The sequence below is a fragment of the Pseudorasbora parva genome, chromosome 9, assembly GCF_024679245.1.
Source record: "Pseudorasbora parva isolate DD20220531a chromosome 9, ASM2467924v1, whole genome shotgun sequence".
NCBI classification, from domain to species: domain Eukaryota; kingdom Metazoa; phylum Chordata; class Actinopteri; order Cypriniformes; family Gobionidae; genus Pseudorasbora; species Pseudorasbora parva.
The window spans coordinates 14,593,234-14,619,999 of NC_090180.1; the positions used below are offsets into that span (position 1 = coordinate 14,593,234).

The 26,766-nt window shown below is 37.6% G+C and overlaps 1 protein-coding gene across 9 annotated transcripts in view; it reads left to right on the top strand.

Annotated features, from left to right (window-relative positions):
• ptprfb (protein tyrosine phosphatase receptor type Fb) overlaps positions 1 to 26,766 on the top strand; it is a 262,848-nt gene that overhangs the window by 178,120 nt on the left and 57,962 nt on the right. For 3 of the 9 annotated variants that reach the window (XM_067454042.1, XM_067454045.1, XM_067454044.1), the window contains 5 exons: positions 389 to 522; positions 2,370 to 2,514; positions 4,777 to 5,082; positions 10,037 to 10,230; positions 20,328 to 20,354. In XM_067454042.1, the coding sequence (XP_067310143.1) occupies positions 389 to 522; positions 2,370 to 2,514; positions 4,777 to 5,082; positions 10,037 to 10,230; positions 20,328 to 20,354 (806 nt within the window). The remainder of the gene's footprint in view (positions 1 to 388; positions 523 to 2,369; positions 2,515 to 4,776; positions 5,083 to 10,036; positions 10,231 to 20,327; positions 20,355 to 26,766) is intronic. The other 6 variants (XM_067454046.1, XM_067454047.1, XM_067454048.1 and 3 more) reach the window with 3 other exon arrangements.

Genomic DNA, 26,766 nt, shown 5'->3' on the forward strand with positions numbered 1-26,766 from the left:
TATTGCACGATCAGTGTAGTCCAATTTGTGAACAAGTGATTCACATGAACCAATTCTTTTTATTGAATCTAATCCTACATAACCAATGTAGTCCAAATCATGAACAAGTTACTTTTTTGAGCCATGTGTTTTTAATGGATAATACAAAAAGATAACCATTTGAATCTTTCCGATGGATTAATTATCTGAATAAACTCGCTGAATCCTTCAGGGTGGTTGCTGAATCAGTATCCAATTATTACTTCTGTTTATGGAATATGCTAATATATTATATGATATATTATATGATGAATACCCAGCCCTACTTTGCATGTGTTATTTCATGTCAGTATCATGAAAATACTTGCATCTGTTGTCACTAACATGTCCTTATCTGTTTGATTTCAAGTTCCTGCCCAGCCATCGAGCTTTGAGGCTGAGGCGGAGCTGGATACACGGATCCAGCTAACTTGGCTGTGGCCGGTCCAGGACCCCATTATCAAATATGAGCTGCTATATTGGGAGGCTGACTCGGAGAACAAGGTATCACGCCAGTGCTTGTTCTTTCCTGATTTATTCCGAATCACAAGTAGACCAGATATTGATCATGTACAGCTGTTGCTCTGGGCCAAGGATGCAAATGAAAGATAGCCAAAACTGACATTTCACAAAATGACTGCAGGCAAATGTCTGCAGTCAGTTGATAGAATTAAATTGTGCTTTTGGCTTCAAAAACAGAATGTACTTATCAATGCTCAGCGCTTGACAGTGTTTCTTACTGATGCCAGAATGTGCTGTTTGGATCTGTTTTCTTGATGTTAGTTCATTCACACTGAGATCAGATGTGTTCCACTCTCATCATAATAGCCATCAGTGTGTCTGTATGCTAAACTGGTGAATCCCATGTTTTTTTGTTGTTGTTGTTTTTTTTTTTACACAATCTTAGGTCCTGTCCACACCAAGCCAGAGCTTTTTGTATTCAATCTTTTTTTTCCTCGTTTCAAGAAATATTTGCGTCCACACGAGAGCTATGAAAACGACTCAAAACGATGTAGTATGGATGCCAGGCCAGTGTGTGGCACTGTAATTCTCCCACAGAAATACACTAAAAACGGAGAAGAAGAGTTATGGCTAGAAGGGGTAAAGCAATGGTTGGAAGTGAGGCACAATTTCACAATAAAATAACAATAAATACATTTGCTACTTAACAGATGTGTTTTATTAATGCCTACACCTACCCTGACCCTAAACCTACCCTTACAATAATGCATATACGGTAATTAAACGATACAATATTGATGTGCACATGCCCAGTGCCCGTAGTTGAACCCCTAACTCTTTCACCATGCTGGACGTAGTGTGATGACATCACTGTTTCGCAAAATATACGGATTGGCTGTACACACGAAAACGGAAGATTGTCATTTTCAGATTTATCCACTTTGGGACCCGGTTTCAAAAAATATCGGATACATGATTCCAAAACGCTGGATCCGTGTGGACGAAACGCTGATACGGTACTAAATGTATGCGTATACAGCTAAACGCATCTCTGTGTGGACGGGGCCTTAGAATAAAAATATATGTGTAAAATGTTGATGTATTAATTTAGCTGATACTTAAAAATGAGGATAAAATAGGTGCCTACAATTAGCTGTTATGCTAAAAAAAATCTAATAAATAATGACACAAAACATTTTTTGGTTTAACAATGAAAAATTCCCACTTTAAGGAAACAGAAATGTAACCGCGTTATTCACTCAAAATCTCTCTCATACTATGATTAGATCTGGTGTGTGAAGGCAACACACATAAGTGGACTGCAGTTAGTGTGCTTAGCACCATACTAGGAGAAGTTTATAATTAATGTGGTAGATTAAAACAAAATAAAAACTATATTATGGTGTACATTTAAGTGAAAAAGAAAGAAAAACTGTAGTTTGGGGAACTGGGTTTCTGTTAATCATATGTTAATTGGATGGAGGCAGAGCTGAGAGCAAGAGATAGTTCACCCAAAAATAAAAAAAATAATTAGGTAATTTCCTCACCCTCAGGCCACCCAAGATGTAGGTGTCTTTTTTTTCTTCATTTGAACAGTATAGATGATTTTTAGCTTGTAGTCCTTGGTGATTTATATAATGCAAATCAATGGCTACGGTTACTCTGAGAGTAAAAAAAAAACATATACAGGCAAAACTAAATCAATATCCATGATTCCTCTCACTGATTGAAGAAGAGTATTGAGTTATATTTGAATAAAAAATCGCAGGGTAAAAAAACATGCATGTATGGGTTCACAATAATGTACATTTAGAAAACTGACTAAACCCGTGGATCAGGCCAAGTGAAGGACACACAGATGTTAGTGTTTTTTTATGTTTCCTCTTCAGATCCACGTAACCTTCGACCCTGCCGGCTCATACGCTGTTGAAGGTCTGAAGCCGGACACTCTGTATAAATTCTCCCTGGCGGCCTGCTCTGAAAATGGGATTGGGGTCTTCACTCAGCCCATCGAAGCCAAGACCGCCCAGTCAAGTGAGTGCCCGCTTTTTATCGTCTTTTATTCCTCTTTATCACATCAACTAACCTAAACTTGTCCCTGTGGGCAAACCAGAGGACCTCTTTTCCTCTCCTTTCTCAAGCCTTTGTCTACAGTGTCCACAATTAATTATCTTACACCCCTAAGCCAGGGAATACCTTAATTCATTGACAAGGGCGAAAGGTACGTTTGGTGTCTGCTTGTGCCTTTGTCATCATTATTTTGGCTTATAGGCTATTAATGTGATTTGTTATTGCTGCAATGTTAAAAGCCAGAGCAGTGAAGCCTGCTTGAGAAAAGATGAAACACTGCATTTGTGCTAAATTTAACGCTGACTCTCACCTCTGCTTGTGTATAACCCAACCTTTCTAACTTGCACTCACATATCAAAAGACAATATTCAGAGAGTATATATTACAAGATTTACAGTCATGTCAGAGTAATCCCTTTCCCCTTGAGTCTCTCACAGCCAAATGTTCTGCTAGAGACCTGTCTATCACCTCCTCCAGGACTCAAAAAGACCCTTTGATCTCTTTGAGTTTTTTTTATTTTATTTTTTTATCAAGACCTCAGGAGAAAAAAAAATACAATCTGTCAACATGTTCAGCTTCAGCTACAGTATTTTTGTCACCTACTGCAGCATCAGACATTTGTAGTGGCTCTCCCACTGTTTTCAGATTAAGGACTGCCTGATGAGAGGCGCCTCACACTCAATCCCACCGTGGGCGCCAAGAACGGTGTAACATCACCAAACTGCCTCTCCTGTTCTCTGCTCTGGTTGTTAACAAAGAAATGCAAGCATGTTAAAATATCCCAACGTACATTCTTCTTCCTCCTTCTTTAGCCATCTCTCCTTTCTTCTTTAGTCACTTATTGTTTTGTTTTGTTTTTTACTACGCATTAATGTTCATCATATGCTGTAGAGATGCATGAACAGATGCCCTTTAGTTTTTTTGATCATTGTAAATTGTTGTTGTGCTGTTGTAGTGATTTTTTTTTATGCCTCTGGACTGTGTTGTGTTGAACAAGAACATTTAATTTGGTAGCTCACCTGATCTCTATCCGTCACAGACATAATTTAATATGCCGTGCTGGTGCTGCTCTTATCTCAGACACTCAGAAGTGGCACAGAGCCTGCCAAAAGATGCTAGCAGTATGCTTTAGCGTAGGCAGGATGGTTGAGTACGCTCTCGGACGCGTCAGCTGCCACACTCACTGACACTTGGATCTCTGACAAACGGGGGGCTGTTGTATCCCAGCCAATAGGCAGACTGAGAATGTGTGAACGCCTGTTAAAACACAAACCGATGGCCTTTCCCCTGCCTGTCAACACCCAAACAGAGAAAGACAGTAAACGGGTGAAGACTTACTGATCGCTAAGACCAGAGTGCAAACTTGACAGACGTCATCAGCCAAATGAGGGTATTTTTCACAATTGCAGGTCAGTTTTCGATTGTATTGTTATAACAGCAAACTCTTGCTGGTGAGGTACATTTGACTGGCCGTTATACACGCTACCATTCAAAATTTGAGATCTGTAAGATATTTAAATAATACAGTAAAAACAGTAATATATATATATATATATATATATATATATATATATATATATATATATATATATATATATATATATATATATATATATATATATATATATATACGATATATATATATATATATATATATATACGATATATATATATATATATATATTAAATAATACAGTAAATATATATATATTTATATATATTTTACTGTTTTTACTGTATTATTTAATATATATATATATATATATATATATATATATATATATATATATATATATATATCGTATATATAAATATTATTTTAGCATTTTCAGAAAAGACAGGACACTAACCTTAGCATACACACAAAAAAAAAGTTATTAGGATTTAATGTCTCCATACTATGTTACCTTTTTATGCCTCTGTTTATCAAGTGCGTGGCTAGTAAAATTTGACATTCGCCAGCCACAGTCAGTGGTGTTGAGTTAATATACCACCCTGACTGTGGCGTAGCATCATTTGCAGATTTCCGCTTATGCAATCAAAGCGAGGGGAAAAAAAATACTTTTAAACCTAAATGGCTCTGAAAACACACAATTAGTTTCTAGTGCCAATTTGATATTAAGATGTCCTCAGTTATTTTGACAACCTCTCAGTCCAGAAGCGAGCTTGTTTTGAGTTGTTTCATTTTGCTTGATGCCCTCCCCATTGCCTTGCCCCCACCTGCAGCCCCCTCAGCCCCCCCTCAAGACGTGCACCTGTTCAGTCTGAGCTCCACCAGCATCAAGGTGAGTTGGGTGGCGCCGCCTGCCGCTAGTCGCCATGGCGCTATCGTACGCTACACAGTCAGCTACCAGGCGGTGAACAGTGAAGACTCAGAGCGCCATGAGGTGAAGGACATCGGAGCGGAGGCTTCCAGCTATGTGCTGGATGGGCTAGAGAAGTGGACGGAGTATCAAGTGTGGGTGAGAGCGCACACCGATGTGGGCCCTGGCCCAGAGAGCACAGCTGTGCGTATACGTACCAATGAGGACGGTAGGTCTGAAGTCTTCTACATGGACAACTACTAATGCTGGGCTACTGGTGGCTGCTATCTTTCTGTTCTGTTCCTTTAATCATGACTAACAATTATTTCTATTCAGGGTCATCGGTGACATTTGCTTTAGATTCCACAGTCTGTTTGTGACTTCCTTGCTTGTCAAACTTTTCTAATTAAATGGTGTGGCATGAACAGATCTTTAATCAGATTCTCTAACCTTGAACAAACCTGGACCTAAAAGCTGAGCCTTCTCCCTAACAGTAACGGTGACTGAACTCTGTAGATTGAGCATTTCATCTGAATTATAATTAGAACAACTAAATAAGTGAGGAGGGAGCAATATCATAAAGACATCCTCTTAATGCGCCATAAAATCAGTGGACCACTAGCCATGGTTCATAGCTCATCTAGAGTCATCTTATCATTGAAGGATGCTCTAATTGTCCTACACTTTAATCAAAAAACAGACACAGCTTCCCAGGTTGTCTAGACCAGGGGGGTTTAAAATGGGTATCAGGGACCCCGGAGTGCTGCAAGAAATTTAGAGGATAATGCATTTCAAATAAACAATAACAAAATGTATTTTAGCAATTTGAATTACAAGCTACAGTGAGGAAAATAAGTAGCATGGTGCTCAAATACTTATTTTCCTCACTGTAAATGTGCATATGTTTTTGATATATATTTTTATTTATATCAACTATACATACACTTCCACAGTTTGTTTGTTTTTTCAGCAAGGACACATTAAACTGATAACAAGTGACCCTAAAAACATTTATAATTTCACAAATGATATCTATTAATAACACTAAATAAATGTTGTTCTTTTGACCTTTTCTATTTATAAAAAAAACCCTGAAAAAAGCACAGTTTACACAAAAAATATTAAGCAGCACAACTTTATTTTAAAGATGATTAATAATAAATATTTCTTGAGCAGGAAATTGTCATATTAAAATGTTTTCTGTGACACAGAAGACTGAAGTAATGATGCTGAGAATCCAGCTTTGTATAACAAGAATAAATTACATTTTTAAAAGTATTAAAGTAGAAACTTTTATTTGTAAATTGCCATTATATTTCACAATATAATTGTTTTATATAATTGTTTATAATTGTTTTTCAAATAAAAGCTTTGTTGAGCATTAGAGACTTCTTAAAGACTGTTGAATGGTAGTATATATTTTTATATATTTTTCAACATAAAAATATTATTTTTGTCTTCAGTACAATTATTAAATGAAAGCCAGTAATTTAAATAACATGTTTTATATGCTATTATATCGTGTTTATTATTTCCTCACTAAGTATAAAGGATCTTCATGGCTATACAATAAAAATTATATTTAATACAATAAATTGCAATGGAATTGTTGTATTTTGGAAGTAACAATTTAAAAGCCCCTGACCTAGACATGCAGTCGCAGGCAGCAGTCCTCAAAGCAGTTACTCACTATTACTCACTGTCTGCCCTTACTCTGTTGTGCTTCAGCAAGTTTAACGTGTGCTGTATGTACGCACATGGTACAGGCTTTAACATGTGTGACTTCAGGCAATCCCTGAGTGCTTTTGATAAGTTTAGTCTAAAGAAAGAAGCTCTTAAAAATGTAGGAGAGCAGTATAAGACCGGATGTGCTCACTGCATGGTCCTCTACAAGACAACATGCATGTTGTCTCTAAGGTTGCGTTTACACTGACACAAAAAAAAAAAAAAAATCTGATTTTTAATTTTATTATTGTATGGTCTTAAAACACCCACGACAGCTTTTAACTTATATATGCTGGCAAGTAATCATGGCCACCTGAAGTAAATTATATAAATAATATGGCCATTCAAAACTCAAAGGTCAACCATTTCGCATAGTAAAGCCATCTTTAACAACATGTGTTCTTATTTCACATACCCCATTGTCTGGACATTAATTTATTTTTATATTGATTAATAATACATTGTTAGCTAACTGTGTGCTTTGTATATGAACTTTTCTGAAATACATAACAAAGACATTCTCCTCTGATAACAAACCACTTTAAATTGTAATGTAGACGCATGCATTTTCTGTGAAGCTGCTTTGAAACGACATGTATTGTGAAAAGCGCTATACAAATAAATGTGAATTGAATTGAATCACCAACAGAATCATTTTGAGAAGGGATTAATTGTAAACAGATATAGGATACCAGTCAAGTCTAAAGTGAATGTAAACAGACAGAAAATCAGATACGCTCAAAACATTAAGACTTGCAGTGTAAACGCAGCCTAAATAACAAAATTTGCTCTGCTCCCCAGGGCATGCGAGGCTTGTCCTGCATGCATACGCAAGCACCCTCCTCTATAGTTTTTGCCCATCACACCTTCCTAAAGCTTGGAACATACTCTGCAAGAACAAAGACATTTGTTCGTTTTCTCGAAGCGGCAAGAACAAAGTTCGTTCTGGCCACTGCATTGATACTTCACGAGAAAAGCAGGTGCTGATCATCTGCGTTTCTCCACATTAACCACACCCACTTTAAATGTATCACCAATCACACAATAGATCTCGGACACCCACAAGAAAAAAATTCCTGCTCAGGTGATGTGTCGAGAACAAGCTGCGAGAACTCCCAAACCTGAGCTGCGAGAACAAATGACGTCATTTTGTTCTCGCAGCCCTGGGAGCGAGAACTTTTTTCTCTGTTCTTGCGGAGTATGTTGCAGCCTTTAGTAATCAAGAAGTGCAGTTACACTACCGGTCCAATTTTTTTAATAATTAGTCATTTCTAAGTCATACTCACCAATGCTGCATTTATTTGATTAAAATACAGTACAGTACAGTAATATTGTGAAATAATGTTACAATTTAAAATAGCTGTTCTTATTACAATGCATGTTGAAAACATTTTTCAGCTTTATATTTTTGTGGAAGCTGTGGTAAATATTTTTCAGTAATCTTGAATGATGAATGGAAAATTCAAAAGAACAGCATTTATATGAAATAGAAATCTTTTTTAACATTATACATGTATTCGCTGTTACAACTGATTCATTGAATGTGTCCTTGCTGAGTAAAAGTATAAATTGAATTCATTTCATCGCAGTGTGGTTTCCATACCAAAATGTTTTCAACATTGATAAATGTTTCTTGAGCACAAAATCAGCATATAAAAATGATTTCTGAATGATTAATAGACAGTATTACTGTTTTCTCATATTTTTCTTCAAATGAATGCAGCCTTGTTGAGCACTGAGAGACTTCTATCCCAAAAAAATCCTAATTATTTCAAACTTTAGACCAGCAGTATATCTTTGTCCACTAGTTTCTTCATGAATGTAACTTATCTTTTTCCCATTTCCTCCTTCATATTCTTTGTTCCTCTCATTCTCCTCCCCTCTGCCATGTGTGTCTATTGTCACATCCCTATATATTGGTCCTGGGGTCATGTCTACATCTACAGTTATGTCTTGAGTTTCCCTAATCACGTCATCGTCTTTTCACATCATTCCCATCTGTAAATTCATTCATGTCAAGCATATCAGTCTAACAGCATTTCAGCACTTCCTCATCAGAACATTAAGTGTCCTTCATCACCTCCTGCTATTCTTCTAGCAGCTCTTATTTTTATCAGAATTTTGGCACTTTATTCTGCATCCTTGAATAGGGCTTGGGCGTCATGACGTCATTACTTGGCGTGGCGGCCATGTTGATGGCATCCTTTACTACTACTCGGACTACTGTGCACTGTTTATAGACGTACTCCCTCTCAGTCGTGTGTCTTAATTTGATTATTTTGGCGTTATTTCAACTATGGTAAACCGTTGCTGCATTTTGGGGTGTAACAGCGCAACACATAATCACCATGGGAAATGTCGAAAATGGATTAACTTTCCACCGCTTTCATGCTTGGAGGCGCAACCACGGACAAGAAGTAATAACAGTACGATGTGCAAAAAGCAAGAATTGCCACACAATCAGATGTTTTTTTAGTGTTTATTTGCAAGTAGTGCAACCTGAGAACACAGAAATGTGGAATGCTTCAAGGTAAAAGGTTACAAATAAAAAATGAACACAGAAAACGGAGTGCAAGTTGTTGCACTTTATATAACGGAGTGCACTTTATATAACAATAATAAATACACTTTAAAAAAAAAAAATTATTTCAATACTATATAAGCAAATAAATAGGTATCTATAAAATAACAACAAAAGATACAGAAATGGAGGAAGTGCAAATTATAAATATAGTAAACAATAACATTGCAATAACAAATAAAAACGGAGGCAGAGCAATTTCTTATATAATAAAAATAATAATAATATATACGTTTCGGTTAGACTTTATTTCGATTGTCCACTTTAAACATTCTACTACCTATGTACGTTTTCAACAGCATGTCAACTAACACTAATTAGAGTATTAACTGTAGGTATGTATGGTTATATGTGTTGGGGTTCGGGTTAGTAGAATAAGTTGAATTGTAGTTGCAAAGTTACTTATAGTCAGTAGAATGTCTGTTGGGGACCAACAAAATAAAGTTTTCGTCGTCGTCGGTGCTCCGCTCTTTCTTTGGAAATGCATGTGGATCCAAAACTTTAATAGTTCCGATTTTGTCTCTATAGCGGTCCCTGCCTTCCCTATTTAACGTATCCCGGTAAATTCCACATCCCTTTCAGGATTTTAACATGTTTTTTCTTTCTCCCAACTCTGCTTCTCCTCATTCGACTTGCTGTATGTTTACATTCGCGAGGCCATCAACATGGCCGCGACGTCCCAGAATGCAACGCGGTGCCCAAGCCCTATTGTTGTGAATATATTATTCACACTAAAGCCACATTAGTTTTTTTTACCAGTATGATAAATGTTCCCTGGAATACCTCTCCTCTGCTAAACCCGAATTAATTTGCACTTATTAGAGTGTCTCTGCTCTTACACAATTCTTAAAGTTGAAATGTAATTGTCCCCTTTTAGTGCCAGGAGCCCCACCTCGGAAAGTCGAAGTGGAGGCTGTGAACTCCACAGCTATTCGTGTGACATGGAAGCCGCCTCTTTCTGGGAAGCAGCACGGCCAGATCCGGGGATACCAGGTCATATACTCCCGCCTGGAGAACGGGGAGCCACGCGGCCAGCCTAATATAATGGATGTTGCTCTGCCAGAAGCACAGGTACTACCTGCTAATTCTTCAATGTTTGTACAGTAAGCTGGATGCCTTTGTTATAGCTCAGTCGGGCTCTGTTCCAAACCTTAGTGATCCTAACTAAAGTCGGAACTCTCAAGTGACGTGTTTGAAAATATACCTCAGAACTGATTAGAATTGAGTTTGCAGTTAGTATGTTGTTAAGCTATTGATCCGACACAGTAAGCAAGCAAACATGCACAAATATTGTGTGGAAATCTTTTTTTTAAAATATAGTTTAATTTCAATTATTTGAAAAATATATTTAAATATTTGAAAGGATCTAATGATCCTGAATTGGTTTCAGTGCCCTTTTATTATTATTTACATACTAATATAGTATTCTTTAATTTTATTCTGAAAATATAACAATAAAAGCTTTCATTTTAATTTAATGTTTCTATCGCTTTTATTAGCTTTTGTTTTCCTGTATAGCGTTTTAGCATTTTTAGTACTTAAGTAGTTAGTTTAGTACAAAGTTTTTCATCAAATTGTTATATTTTATTTGATTTAAGCTTTAATTCAGTTGCTGATAAAGATTTTTAGTAGTTTTTTCTTTAGTCGACAATAACAATGTTTTTTTTTTTGGGGGGGGGGGGGGTTCAAGACTGAATTGTCTTGTTTTTGAACAGCCTTCGGGTCCGTTATCATGTGTTTAATGTTTAAAAATGCTGTCTATGTAGGCAACTCAGTAGGGTTTGGAACAGAAACTTTCAGTTTTCAGTGTTTTCATGTCTACACATCTAATTCCACATGGAAACTTTTTTTTGAGCCTTCAGTGTTATGTAAATTGTTGTTAAATATTTCATAGACGCACACTATTGGTGACCTTTCAAGCATTGATCTCTTTGTAAATCCTAACATTAATACATATGCACTGCCTTGTTACTCTGTAATTTTTTTTTAATTTTAATATTTTTTTATTTTTTCAGTTTTGCTCATGGTGCATTAATATAAGGAGATTTAAAACTGCCTGAAGAAACGTGGGTGCGTTGAGATGGAGGAAAGATAGTAATCCTTAGGAGGGATTTAGATATCCATGAATATCTTAAAGTAGACACTTTTTCGACAAGAGAATCAGACTGGGGGCATTTAAATGCTGCTGCTCTTGAATTGTTAGCTGAGAATTAACTTGCGTAGATGTGTTTTTCTGCACTTTCCCTGCCCCCAAATAAGAGTTTCTCATTTACCTGTGTAAGCATTCCCCCTTACCGAGATAGTGGGATAAAGACTGTAACAAGAGACGTTTAGGGACCACCTTGGGCTTTAATGGATTTTAGTAAATGGGCAGGTGACTGGGGTTTTCTGGTGCACTGAAAAGATTATTTCTCATTTGCATAAGTACATAGTCAAGTGAAGGAGTGCATGAGTATGCCAATGTATCATCGTACGCATTAGCGCTCAATCTACCTCCAAGAAATGGCAAGTGTTTAGTGTTGCCATTGTAAGGATGCACAATATATTGGAAATACATTGTTTATTGCCTAATGTTGTTAAATGATTTATATTATTTATATAATTAATTGTGCATGCTCATTTCTGCTATGTTTGGATCATTTTATTCTTCATTATTTATAATTTCATTTATAAATAATTCATTTATAAAGAATAAGTTCATTTAACACTAATTTAATAAAAAAATATATACATTTTATATTTTATACTAATGTAATTTCAAAAAGTATTACAATAGTACTAATAAGTGTAATTTTATTCTTATTAATTTTCACATTGTACTTATATTGTAAATTATATTGTTGTGATGCCTAAATTCACTTTTTTGTATTTAATACAACTGATTTAGATTTTATACAAAATAGTATAGAATTTTAATATCTGCCATTTATTTGTTATAAACCATAAAATCCCATATCCTAAAATCCCAGAATTTTTTATATCATTGCATTTCAAAATGACTTATTCTATAAAATCCCTTGCTCAGAGCTTGAAGTTGTCTTCGTGACCTTTGTCTCTTTGGCTTGTGGTGCTGTTGATGTTTTGTCTGTTCAGAGCCTATAGTCTATAACACCTCAAGAAGTCATAACTTGTAAACTTTGTTTAATGTCACAAGGTCAACGGTTCTAAATGTTTTTGACAGCATACAAGACACATCTGTTTTTTTCAACCTTTTTTTCTAGATTCTATTGGTGACAAAAAAAAAAACAATAGACTGTTTTTTTACAGTATCTGTCAGGTGAACTCTTTGCTCTCACAACACAAGGACACCTGCACTTGTCTCTCCCGCTTTGGCAAAGAAAATTCCCTTCATCCAGCATAACATCTGAACCATTGACCTCGAACTGTGATGGTTTGTCCCGAGACGTGACTCATTCGCCGTCATTTTCACAGAAGAAAAAAAAAGCAAGACATGCTGAAACGCTATTTGTAAATATCAGATTCCTCAGACACAACGATCCATGCAAGTCTGTTTACGTTCACCTTTTGTCTCTATTTTCTCTTAGACATTGAAGATGTATTATACGACTCCAGTTACATTTATGTCTACATCTTTCTTTATTCCTTGACTCAGCTAAAAAAAAGACAGAGAGAGAGAGAGAGAGAGAGAGAGAGAGAGAGAGAGAGAGAGAGAGAGAGATGGAATGTGTTGTTGCTTTGCTCTCTGGGATGTAACTGGCCAGGGAGAGCTAGTGAAGAAGGGAGAAAACAGGTCGGAGAAGTGATGAAAGTCCATTGTGTATTGTGTAACACTAATGGTTTGGCAGGGTGGTTGCCGAGTTGCTTTGATAAATGGCTTGTAGTGTTTTTTTGTCTTGACAAAAAGACCCGGATTTCTCAAGACATCTATGTACCTCTGGGGGTTGCCAATTGTTCATTTTTAATATGTGCTGTTTCTCTGCCACCTTCAGAGACTCTCTGGCTCTAAGAGCATGAGCTTCTGCATGGATGGGCTCCTAAAACATATCAGAGGAGAGCAGGGCCATGCATAATGTTTTTCATTTGCTCTTAGTGTGCATTACTGAACCAATCCAAACCATAATGGACAAGCCACCAATTAACATTATCACTTGCGAGTTGCAGACAGACTAGCTACCTACACAACGGCCACTCTCGTTTGGTATGTCACAACATTGTTGATTGCAGCTTTTTTTACTGAATTATTTTCTTTATAATGTGATATTTTTATGGAACTGGACTGAAAGATCTCTGCCATTTTTAAGGAGACTGTTTGAAGGTCATGTTCATGCTCAAACATCTCAGAAGAATCCCAATGGTTACATTTTCTTTTTAATAATTATAATTGTTGCCATTATTTTTAATACATAAACTATTGCTGTTATCTATAGCATTTACCCCTAGTTTCACAGACAAGGCTTAGGCCTAGTCCCGGAATAAAATGTTTGAGTTGTTGTTATCTGAACGCAGATTGCACTGACATATCTTAAAGGTCCCATTCTTCGCGTGTTTTCGAAGCTTTGATTATGTTTACAGTGTGCAATATAACATGAGTTCACGTTTCACGTGTAAAAAAACACAGTATTTTTCACACAATTTACTTATCTGTATACTGCTGTTTCCTCTGTCCTAAAAACGGCCTGATGATTTCCTTGTTCTATGAAGTCCCTCCTTCAGAAATACATAAGTTCTGATTAGGCCATTGCTTCCCGCGCTGTGATTGGTAAGCAGCTTAGCACACTTTGCCCGGAAAGGTCCCGCCTCTTACCATAACAGGGAGATGTTATTGCAAAAATGTCTATATTGCCTTATCAATTTGAGTCGGAATCAGACCCGGAGAATATCGAAGAGGATCGATTACAACCTGCTCAGGAAAGACTTTTGCTGGATGTTTCAGAATGGTTAGCTGTCTATTCAGTAGTTTAAACTGATCATTACAAACACCAACAATCGATGGTGTCTGAATGAATTACTACACTTTTATATGCTAAGTTTTTCGGATTAGTTTCAATTACCATCTAACATTAGTTAACAAAGCTAAACAGCGTTGCACTTTGTGTCATGAGTTACATAAACTGTTAAACAGACCAACTTAAATAATAAAATACACTTACCGGTTGTGGCTCATAAACAACGCCTTCTCCAGACAAAGAGGGAACTGCGTCATCTTTTAAGAATCATCTTTCTGCGAATCCGGCATTAAACTGATTGAGATTGAGGAAGCAGTCCTCAGCAAAATGTGCTGCACATAGTTTCATTGATCTCTACGTACATCGGCCGTGGGAAGGCCAAACAAAGGTGATTTGACTCCGGGATGAAAATAACAGAGTTTCAATGGCATGACGACAAACACAGTCTACAAAAACAACGCTTCCAACGCTTCCTATATCCCCGAATTTGCGTGTTCTTGTGGGCGGAGGGTTCATCAACAAACGGTTTTAGTTGCGTCATTAAACCTGGAAGTGCAGAGGTGTAGTCCAAACCGGTCGTTCGCTGTAGGCTTTGGAAGGGAACTTCTGTTAAATAAAATATCTCGCTTGGCATTGAACTTTGAGCTTTATAATTTTACAGGTATTATTTATGCTCTAACAGCAACATTACACACTAACTAAAGTTTGAAAGATGGAATCGCAAAGAATGGGACCTTTAAATTAAGTCAGTGTCATAGTCTCTAGTTTCATAAAGATAATGAAAGTTATGACATTTTAATTTAAAATAGTAAATATCAAACAAAAGAAAGCAAATTTCCATTTCAAATTGACTTTAACTATTGGTAAAGTTTTATAAAGGGCCAAATTACCTACAAAAGTACCGGTAGCCTACAAAAGGTTATGCTCTGATATATCATGCACAATTAGATAGGAACGTAAATTGGAAACATAAAAGTACATACTTGAAATTTCGATTTCGCATTGATTTTATGTTCATATCAAGATGGTGTCACAATCGGATCCTGACATTTGTCTCAATCAGAGCAACTTGAGAAGCCTCTCTCATATCTGTCTCCCCGGCCTCAGTTGAAAAGCTGGGAAACCAGCAAGCACTTGTCCGTGGGTGGGTTAAATGCATTTGCTTTTCAAAGAAGGCCAGACTGGAAACCCACATACCACCCTCAGTCTAAATTTAACTGAAAGATTGAGTTAATTGATCCATTCCAGTGTGCCATGAGAGCCAAGCAAGTGGCCGTTAGAGAGGCCGGTCAACCTTTCAATGAAGAATCTCCAATAAATCTGCGCGAGTCCCTTACAATTACAACTGTCACTCTTCTGCGCTGTATCATTTGGATCCTGTTGATTTATTCTGTTGTGGATATTAGATAGAAGAGGGTATTAGGAAATGACAGATGTAGCAAGAGATCAGAGCTGCGGGTGGTGTGGCTTTTAGTGGACAAGGACCTGAGTTGGTAGTCAAAAAATAGAGGGTTTGAGCCCAATAAAGTGGAAAGATGTCCAAACCTGTTCCTAGGGGGCCAACGTTCTGCAGAGTTTACCTCCAACTTGCCGCCAACAAACTAACACGTTTCTATTGTGCCTGAATATAGTTTGGTTGTTGTTGTTTTTAAATCGGGGTTGTGGGTTGGTAGTTTGGTTCCAGTTGTGTTTCCCATTGGTAGTTGCCACATCCCATCACTGCACATTTACATAAAGTACATTTACATAAACCGCTGTGTTGCCAGCGGTTGTCGCTTATGCCATCTCAAATCAGCTTCCTTTGAAAGTAAACGACTTCCAATCACTTTGTCGCTTCAAATTGCTGTCACGTGAAAGCCCTTTTTAAGACTCTGCGAGCATCTGCTTTATGGGTAAAGTGAATGTAAGATACATACAGCTTCCGGAGGAAATCACTCTGGCCTTGGTGGCCCTAGTACCAGATGAAGGAGAGAGAGGAGAGCCCTTTATTTCCCCTGATTAATATCAGCACCATCTTCGCCTTTCATCTCTTGTTCTCCAACAGGCTCTATCTGACAAACGCAGACTTCCATTACTATTTTAATATCCTGTCTGAAAATTGCCACATTTGGCTCCAGCTGAAGATTCCTATCAGTTCTGACCTCTTTTTTCTGCTCTCTGAAGCATTTTAATAAACTAGGCTAATTTATTCATCTAGCGAGAATAATTCTGAGGAGATAATTTTAAGGGAAGCAAAGGCCTGTACGTTTAACAGAGGCTAAAGTGCCACGCGGAAAACAACAACCCATTAAGAAAGCAGATAAGCGGAAAAAATGTCTCATTAACTTGAGCTCAAAGAGGTTGTTTGTGTTTATTTAAGCGTACGTTTCTTGCGTCGTTGCTGCTGTGGGTTTTGTTGTTTGAATGTAGAGCAGAAGGAACTGTGGCGTCTTTTCCGTCTCCATTAGATGCCGTTTTGTATGTGCTAAGTGCATGTGTTGGTACTGTATCTATGCTGCGCATGATTAAAAGGACCATTAAAATCAGCGGTTTAGAGGGAGTCCATTGAGGAAGGGAATGCAGAGAAACAGCGATGACTAAATGATTGAAGTACAACTCTTAAGTGCAGACCTGAAGGGTTAGAAGCGCTCTCCGGCCCATTATATCTGATCAATGTTTCAGCCTCCACGCTTTCTACTCAACTTATCAGCGTGACTTCAGCTCCTCACAGAGAAAGCTAATGACGGGCGGTTGGGCCTCCAGGCAGTTGTGCCCTGTGTATAGTCATTGTTACTGGACTTTTAGGAAGGCATGCCCTGGGCAAAGCCAGTGGATTCTCATGTGCTGTCAGGTGAATTTAAAATCATACAAGAGACTCCCACCTCTGAGCAGAAGGCAGGCTAACAAGGCGACACATATGCCAGGCGCTATCCTATAGGATCGGCTGCGTGAGGTCTGTGTGTGGGAAGCGGTGTGTTAGGGAAACAGACTGAAATATTGGCCTGCTTCTAGTCTGCTAATGGTACTATTATGCAATATATACACAGATCTAGATCAGCTCCATCATGAGAAGCAATTGTACGATATGGATGAATGTTTGCAAACTGATCTAATAGAGAAAAATTACAGTGTGGGGGTCTGCGCACTGATTCTGTGACGTGCTTCGCTGCACTTTGCAGATATTCAGCTAGAAAGAAGCAATTTCTTTTTTCTTCCCGAAGAGGAATATCAACTCCGGTTGAGTTGGCTCCATGCCGGCTTCTCGGTCCAGAGAAAATTTGATGCCGCTGTGTGCGCCTTTTGTTGAGGGTTCAGTAAGAGAAAGCAACGGTTGTGGGTGCTCGGTGTCTGTAAAGTTTCATATCACCAAGCTGCGGTGTGATGGAGGCAATGGGATTTCATGCTCAACACCACCAGGAGGCAATCCTGATGGGATTCACTTAGTCAAAGAAAAGTTTTCTCATATCTTGTTTTAAATAAAAACAGTTTAGAAATGTTTTCTTGTCACTCTTGAGGAATTCACTCAAATCGATATTTGTGAACCTGGACCACGACACCAGTCATAAGTTGCATGAGTATATGTGTGGCAATAGCCCACAATACACTACATAGGTCAAAATTATCATTTTTACTTTTATGCCAAAAGTCAGATATTAAGTAAAGATCATGTTCCATGTAGCCTGGTTAAAACCAGACCATTCTCAGTAGTAACTGAGTTGCAAATCAGCAATTCTCTGTTTGTGATTTTGAGGAAGATTTTGCAATGGCTTCTGACGCATTTTGCCGTTGTTGTAAAAGAAATATGATAATAGCTGGTGGTGTCTACGGAAGCTTATTGCATTCACTTGAGAAAAAAAAAATCTACTCTGTTTTTCTGAATTAATGACTTAATTATCTCAGAATTATGAGAATTTTTCATGAATAATTTTTTGTTCGTTTTTTTTGAATTAATGACTTAATTTTTTCTTGAAAAAAAAAATATTTTGTTCTGTTTTTCTGAATTAATGAGATCCCTCAAAATCCAGCCAAGAGCTCTATTTTAGCTGGATTGCATGGAAGTAAACATGTCCCGCCTTTCAAATTTGTGCAGACAGCCGATCTCATGAAAATACGTATAAATAGTAGTATAAATAAGTGTGCAATCTTGTGGAATGTATACGCTAAAATGAGTTTTGGTGTGCATATGGTACACAGTTTTTCACGTGTTTATGATACACACTTTATGGCATATTATACGTACGGTTCGTAGTATCTAGGACTGACTGAGACATCTCGGATTGACGGTTGAACAGAAAACATCAAGCCCTGATCGCACTTGCCCCCATTGTAAGGCATTTGTATTGCGATAAGAACACGATTTGCAATATTTTGAAAATAAAATAATATTGTTGAGTCTCACAAACTTTATTCAAATTCAGTCATTTCTGATGTCTTTTCATTTACAGACTTGAGCAAAGTTACGCTAGTTATTTATTTACAATTATTTAAATTTTTTACATGATTACCAGATCTAGTCTGAGGAAATAAGCACAGAAAGGCCAGAGACAGAGCTGATGTGTGGTGTTAGCACATGAACACACTCCCCATCCTCCTTATCAAAGTAGCTGATGTAATCCACATCTGGGAGCCGAGTGTTGTTCTTTGCTCGGGTTCTAAAGAAAAGGAAAAGTTTAAATCGCTTAAAACAGACACGATAGCTGATTTGAACGAGTGATGTTCCATGGCGGCATCCATCTTTGTAATAAAATCTGCTTTCCCAACGCTGTGCTGTCGTCATCGTGTAAAGCCCGCCCCAACGTTTCTGATTAGAAATGGGCTTGAATGGGCTCTTTGCCAAAATACTTGCAGAGCAAATCTAAATTTGCCGGAAGTTGTCTGGGTTTTCCCAGGCTTTGTTCCATGAAGATATATTGTAAATGTCCTACCATAAATATGTATATAAAAATGCATTATTAGTAGTAATGTGCATCGCTGAGGACTTTATTTGGACAACTTTAATTTTCTCAATATATATTTTTTTGCACCCTCAGATTCCAGATCTCAGCCAGATATTGTCCTATCCTAACAAACCATACATCAATGGAAAGCTTATTTATTCCGCTATTCAAATTAATGAATCATATGACTGGTTTTGTGGTCCAGGGTCACATTTGTCAGAGTACATCAATGATTTAGTACCAGGAATCTGCCAGCAAGGGAGATTTTTTTTCTCCGGAAAAAATGGCATTTGGGGGGTAAAATTTGTTATTTTGGCAAGGTTGCCTGCTAAATTTCGCATTCATGGGTCTATATATTACATAACTGAGGTCGCTTCAACCTGCAGACATGGAAAACAACCCGCAGACTTGGCAACACAGTGCAGTTGAATTCTGTTGACATTTGACAACTAATGTTATGCGTCGCTCCGTTGCTCCAATTGGTTGTAGGTCTATCCAACTGATGTCTTTCCTGGTTCGGTTGAAACACGCCCCAAAAATCACATCCCAATGGAGCAGTATCAGACTCATATTCTGATTAGAATTGAGTATGACGACGTCAGGCTATATATACAACATTCAAATGTTGGCAGGTACCGATAAGATTTCATGAAAATGTCCATGTTATGATCGATACGATTTAAAAAATCTGTATTTTTTCTGAATAAACAAAAAACATTAAAAGTCATTCATTTTAAATGTTTCAGCTGCACAATTAAATATATAATATCAACTGAGACTGATAAGTTAAATAATCTCTAATGTCATCCGATAACCAATATGATACCGATATTTTGTGCATCCTTAGATAACATTTTATGACAAAATTGCTTAAATGATATACATGTGACAAGGCAGTGCATCTGTGATAAATGTTTTAGATTGTACTATATTTGTGTATGTCTTTTGGAGGTCAGTTTTCAGGTAATAATGAATCCAGCTCAGGTAAGTGTCTATGAATTGCAATAGTTGCAACCACGCTGAGACTCAAACGTTCATGCACCCGGTGTAAGTGGTGCAACGGTTGTCATTTTTTTCTCCCACAGAGCGACGGAATGAAGCACCTTGCCTTTGTTAGCAGTATACCACTGCTCTTTTTACCTGACATTATGCAGCACTGTGTCGAATGTGAAATATTGTCACCTCTCCTCCTCCACCCTTCTCTGTCTCTGTAGCATGTCACTGTTAACGCTATGTGTTCATCTGTAGATGAGAGAAAAAAAAGGTAGCGATGCTTTTTTTTCTCCCCAGTAGTGCCATCTCTGATTCATTTTCCCCCTCTCATCTGTCATGTGTTTTCCATCAGTGGAAAATGGAAGAGTCCACGGAATATGTGAGTAACTCAAGTGTGAGCGGGTGGTTTGCGGCACTGGGCCTGCGGGGATGCTCTGCGTGTGTGTGTGTTCTATCTATGGCTTTTTTCTCCAACTTTCGCTTGGCTTTTCTACATTTGAAACTAACATTTCTCACTGATTAACAGTTTGATTAAACTTGTGTGCTTGATATGAATTTGGACCAAGCAGCTTGTAGAAAAGGGGGGAAATGCACAATCAGCATCATTTAACGTCTAAATGATTAGCATTGTTGCAAACGTATTCCTAACTCTCTACTCGTTCACTCGCACACGCACAGAAAAGACCAGAATAAATTGCAGCATTTTCAGCATTATACTGAAGGTCTCCCACTAATGCACTGTATTTACTAATGGTAATGATGCCACATGCTCTAAAGGTCTGGCCCCTGAGAGCACATTGCACTGACAGTGTAATGACTGCGCTAATGACTTCTAGCATAGCGAGTACCTGTTATTCACTCACTCACACACACAATCACACACGTGCAAATATGGAAGGGGCCATCCCTACTAGTGCACTACTTTAACATTTCCTGAACAATAAACCCTCAGTCTAACTGATAAGAAAATGAGCAATACTGTACGTGTACAGACGAGGACACTCGACTAGAGAAATAGAAGAGACGGAAACTGAGACTGATTTCAGGCGTGTGAATGAAAGCTTTGTCTGTCGTTCCTGACTTGTGGTTATTATAATCACAAGAGCATTTTTCTGGCAAAAAGACATCTAACTTTAGTCATTGGTCTAAATGGTGACCTTGGTTGTTTGAATCAGATTTTAGAGCCGTTTTATCAATTATAGTTTTAAAGAAATTTATACTTCTATTCATCAAGGACACATTAAACCGATCAAAAGTGTCTGTTTTGAATAAATACTGTTTGCGTGAACTTTCTATTCATCGAAGAATCCTAAAAAAAAATCATGGTTTACAAAAAAAATAAAGCAGCCAAACTTTTTTCAACATTGAAAATAATGAGAAATGTTTCTTGAGCATCAAATCAGCATAAATTGCTTAAAAATTGGCATAAAATAATTTCTAAAGGATCATGTGACACTTAAGACAGCTGAAAATTGATGATGAAAATTCAGCTTTGCCATCACACGAATAATTTACATTTACAATATATTGTAACAAATAGAAAACGATATTTCACGATATTACTGTTTTTACTGTATTTTGATCAAATAAATGCAGCCTAGGAGAACGTAAGAGACTTCTTTCAAAGGTTTCAAAAACCTTCAGACTCCAAACTTTTGTACGGTATTACGTATTGCAAAAAAAATGTAGGGGCTTACAATTATCTGATAATTATTGCAAAATATAACCCAGACAGTTTATTTTATTCAGCTAACTGTACATTGTCCCACTTATTACATTGTTACTCACCAAATATATAGAAAATGTTTTTGTTAAAATTATTATGCATATTCTGCAAGTAGAAATCTGTTGTCAGGAACAGCAGTCACTTCATTATACTATAGCATTTGACCGCAGAATGCCTTGATTACCCAATCTATTCCAGAGAGCCATGTAAACAACATTATTTTTCATTACAGTAATGAGTTTTAATACTGTCATGACAAATGCATCGCTTTGTATGTTTTGCTTGTTTTAAATCTATTATTTTGGGTCAATGGGAAGCATAGACAAGGATGTTAATAGAGAAGTTACAATCTGCTTGGCCCCTGTGTGATGACTGAATTGGTTGAGTTGGGGAAAAGGCGCTGAATGATGTTACCTGCTTTCAGCAGAGGGACCGGTTCGGGGTTATGTGTGCTGTGAGTGTTGAAAACCAGTGAAGCCTGGCTGGAGAGCGAAAGCCGCAGACAACAGTCGGCTTTCAACACCACAGCCCTTTGTGAATGTTGGTGTGTGTTGTCCGTGAGCATGCCTGTGTATGCGTGTGTGTTTCGTTGTTCCAGAGTTTCCTCAAAAGATTGTTATAGTTGCGTGACAGCCCTCTACAGTTCAGAGCCTGGCTTGCGTTACGCTGGTAAATCCTCTTACTGCCTAGATTTGGAGCATTAAAAAAGAGCCGTAGAATTGGGCGCACTTCAGTTACCAGTGCCGTTTTCCTCCCAGTGAAGCCTGACCCCATTTCTCAGTCCGTCCATCTCTGTGCCAGCAGACTGGCTGCCGTCTCTCTGGAGCCCTGCTGTTAGCGACCGCACCTGCTCTGCTGCCACTGCGTGCTGCCACCTGCCTGGAAAACATTCAGCATGAGCCAATCGCTTGCCCTCGCCAAATTGCTTTCCTTTTTCTCTCCCATGATTCAGGGCTGTCTGGCAGCCTGTCAGCGAACTGGATTTCTGGAATCTGGGATTCATACATTAATACGAGGATTCACACCTGACCTGGTGACCTTGAGCGGTCACAGTTAGGTGTGCGTGTATTTGCGGACAAATCAAGGTTGCCCACCAAATTTATCGTCTCTCTCCGATGTTGGAGGTAGTTATGCGTTAAACTTGCCCTTGCAAAAACTGACCATGGTAATAAATGTTATATATATATATATATATATATATATATATATATATATATATATATATATATATATATATGTTTTAAGGTTCATTTTCAAATTAATATTTTATGAGATCAAGTAAACACTTTTGTTTTTTTGTTTTTGTTTTTGTTTTGTAAAGGTCTTAAATCACCATTCTCAAACATACAAATCAAAACTTTGATTCAGCAAGGATGCATTCAATTTATTAAAATCAACAGTAAATAATTTTACATTGTTACAAAAGATTTCTATTTTAAGTAAATTCTGTTCTTTTGAACTTTATATTCATCAAGTATCCTGAAAAAATGTATCACCATTTCCACAAAAATATAGAATTTAGTTGCACAAGTGTTCAATATTCAATATTGATATTAATAAGAAATGTTTCTTGAGTCAAATCAGCATATTGGAATGGTTTCTGGAGGATCATCTGTCACTGAAGACTTGAGTAATAATGCTTAAAATTCAGCTTTGACATCACAGGAATAAATGACATTTTAAAATATAGTCACACTGAAAACGGTTATTTTAAATTGTAATAGGATTTCACAATATTACTGTATTTTTGATTCAGTAAATGCAGCCTTGTTTAGAATAAGAGACTTCTTTCAAAAACATTTTAAAATCTTACCAACCTCAAACTTGAAGAGAATGTGAAGGAGGTACCAGATGAAATTGGCATATACATAACAAGAATTTGAATAAAAAATAAAAAATAGGCTAATAGAAACATTTTTTTTTATTAGTACCGTATAGGCGAGAATCAAATTAACTAATGCTGAGCCTTTGAGATCATTTTTAAAAGTGCTAATTGAATAATCTACTTGTAAGTTGTCAGGTTGTCACGTCCACATCTTGGGATCACAGTGACAAAACACTTTCAGATTTGTTTTAGGTACCATGCCATCAAAGTAGATTTTAATCAATTAATTCTAACACTAATTAAACTCTGGTAACTTTCTTTCTTACACCGTTTGAATGAGGTGTCATGAATAATTGATTGTGGTTTAACTTTAGTAGTTATGGTATTTTTGTGGAAATAAGGACCAGGATGACACATAACAAATCATCGTCAAAAAAAAAGAAAAAAAAGCGTAATAATTCTATATCAAACACCTGCATTGCTTCATGGTTCTTTTCTGTATATGGCTTCATATGTAAATTATCATCTCAAATGAAATTCAACATTGCACTTTTCCCACATAGTTTCCCACAAGATTTTTGTGACTTTCCTAGCTCTCTTGAGTGGTAGCACAGTTTGTCACTTTTACACTGAGTATCTCTCACATTCTAATAATATGACCATGCGAGACACAGATCAAATACTTGTACTGTACTTAAACCACTATATTGAAGTAAATGTACATTTAATTAAGTCTACCAAACTCTAGGCTTAAATTTACAAGTGCACTATTACATACATCACATTTTCACAAGCAGTCTTAGTTGTCTAACACACATTCTACCCGAAAGACTCAGGAGGCGAGAATAACATTTGAATTAGATTGAATTACATTTGTTTACAATGAGTGTCGAATAGATGAAATGATATAGTTCTTTGGCGTAGGAAAGAACTCTGTATAGTCCGAATCCGGAGGGTAGCGGATGCTTGCTGTTCCTGCCTGAAGATGAAGGCAGGAGCCATGCCTACACCCACCCCCCGATGTATGGATAGGGACCGACCTGGTGGTTGTGGGAGGATGGGGGTGTACGTCGGCGTATCTGCAACTGTGGGGGAGGAGAACTTTTATACTACAGATGACGATTAATGATTGGCTAGATAGATAATTAATGACTGACGTGACATTGGAGTCTTCCAGGAAGAACTACGCTAGAGCTCCAATGTCTGTGATTGGTTCCCGCAAAAGTGTACCATAAAAAGGATATATGTTTCCAGTCTAAGCTGCAGGGTGAAATCAAATTGCCAGCAGATCAGGCTGGGTTTACCCAGTCTAGTAACATCTAGCTTCCACCAGACCGCCTTCCATATTCAACTTATGAAAAAGCGTAACTAGCACGACAATGACGTCGGACCTAGTATAAACGCTTTGAACTACGTGAGGTGTTAGACTTTCTTTGTAAGCTGAGTAAAAATGTAAGTAAAATATCTAGCTTCCGTCGGACCGTCTTCCATATCAATTTACAAAGAAAGCATAAGTTGAACATGGAGGGCGGAAACTAGATATTTTACTTTATAAAGTTTTAAATATCAATATTTATCTTACTAAAACTCATTGGTTCACTTCTGAAGGCCTTTATTAATCCCCCGGAACCGTGTGGATTACATGATGAATGTCATATACAGCTAGGATTGGATGAGGGTGAGTGAAATTAGGAAATTTTCATCTTTGAGTTAACTATCCCTTTAACTCGTAAAGCCTTAATTGAAGCCATTTTTAGATCCTCTCTTTTCATCGAAGGTGAGAAACTCTATTAATTTCTTTCACCTCAGGCTCTATTCAGAGGTACCACCAACACATAATAGAACTGTGCTGCTCTATTCACTGATGACATTGATTATCGCTTGACAGCAGAGACACACTGGTGTCAGCAAGTGACATCTGTGCACCTCTGTTATTTATTCAAACAATCAGCCATTTTGAAGGGTGGTGTCAGCTGCTAGCTCACTAATGAAGTGTGACTATTTAGTGTATATAGAGGAAACACATTAAGATGGCTTACCATTAATATCACCTTGTTCCATTGGCAAGATAAACTCAAGATAATCACATTTAGCTTGAACATAAATTTAACTTTTGTTTGGATGACAAAAGCACAAGGCTGATGCTGATAATTATATAGATATAGCCACAAAGTTTTGGGATGCCTGCCTTTACATGCAAATGAACTCTGTAAGGGTTTTATATGGAGATGGCCCTTTGCAGCTATAACAGCTTAAACTCTTTCACAAGGTTTAGGATTGTATTTATGGGAATTTTTGACCATTCCTCTAGAAACGCATTTCTGAGGTCAGGCACTGATATTGGATAAGAAGGCCTGGCTCGCAGTCTCCACTCTAATCCCAAAGGTGTTCCATCGGGTTGAGTTCAGGACTCTGTGCAGGCCAGTCAAGTTCCTCCACACCAAACACACTCATCCATGTCTTTATGGACCTTGCTTTGTGCACTGGTGCACAGTCATGTTGGAACAGGAAGGAGGCATCCCCAAACTGTTCCCACAATGTTAGGTGCATGAAATTGTCTAAAATGTCTTGGTATGCTGAAGCATTAAGAGTTCCTTAAACTGGGACTGAAGGTCCAAGCCCAACCCCTGAAAAACAACCACACATCATAATCCACCCTCTCCCTAACTTTACACTTGGCACAATGCAGTCAGGCAAGTACCGTTCTCCTGGCAAACTGCCAAACCCAGACTCGTCCATCAGATTGCCAGACAGAGAAGTGTGATTCGTCACTGCAGAGAACACAGCTCCATAGAGTCCAGTGGTGGTGTGCTTAACACCACTGCATCTGATGCTTTGCATTGCACTTGATTATGTAAGGCTTGGATATAGCTGCTCCTCCATGGAAACCCATTCCATGAAGATCTCTATGCACTGTTCTTGAGCTAATCTGAAGGCCACATGAAGTTTGGAGGTCTGTAGCTATTGACTCTGCAGAAAGTTGGCGACTTCTGCACACTGTGCGCCTCAGCATGCACTGACCCCCCTCTGTGATTTTATGTGGCTTACCACTTTGTGGCTGAGTTACTGTTCCCAATTGCATTCACTTTGTTATAATACCACTAACAGTTATTAGTATTTAGTATTAGACAGTATTTAGTTGAGGATATTTCACAAATGGACTTATTGCACATGTGGCAACCTATCACAGTACTACGCTTGAATTCACAGAGTTCCTGAGAGACCCATTCTTTCACAAAT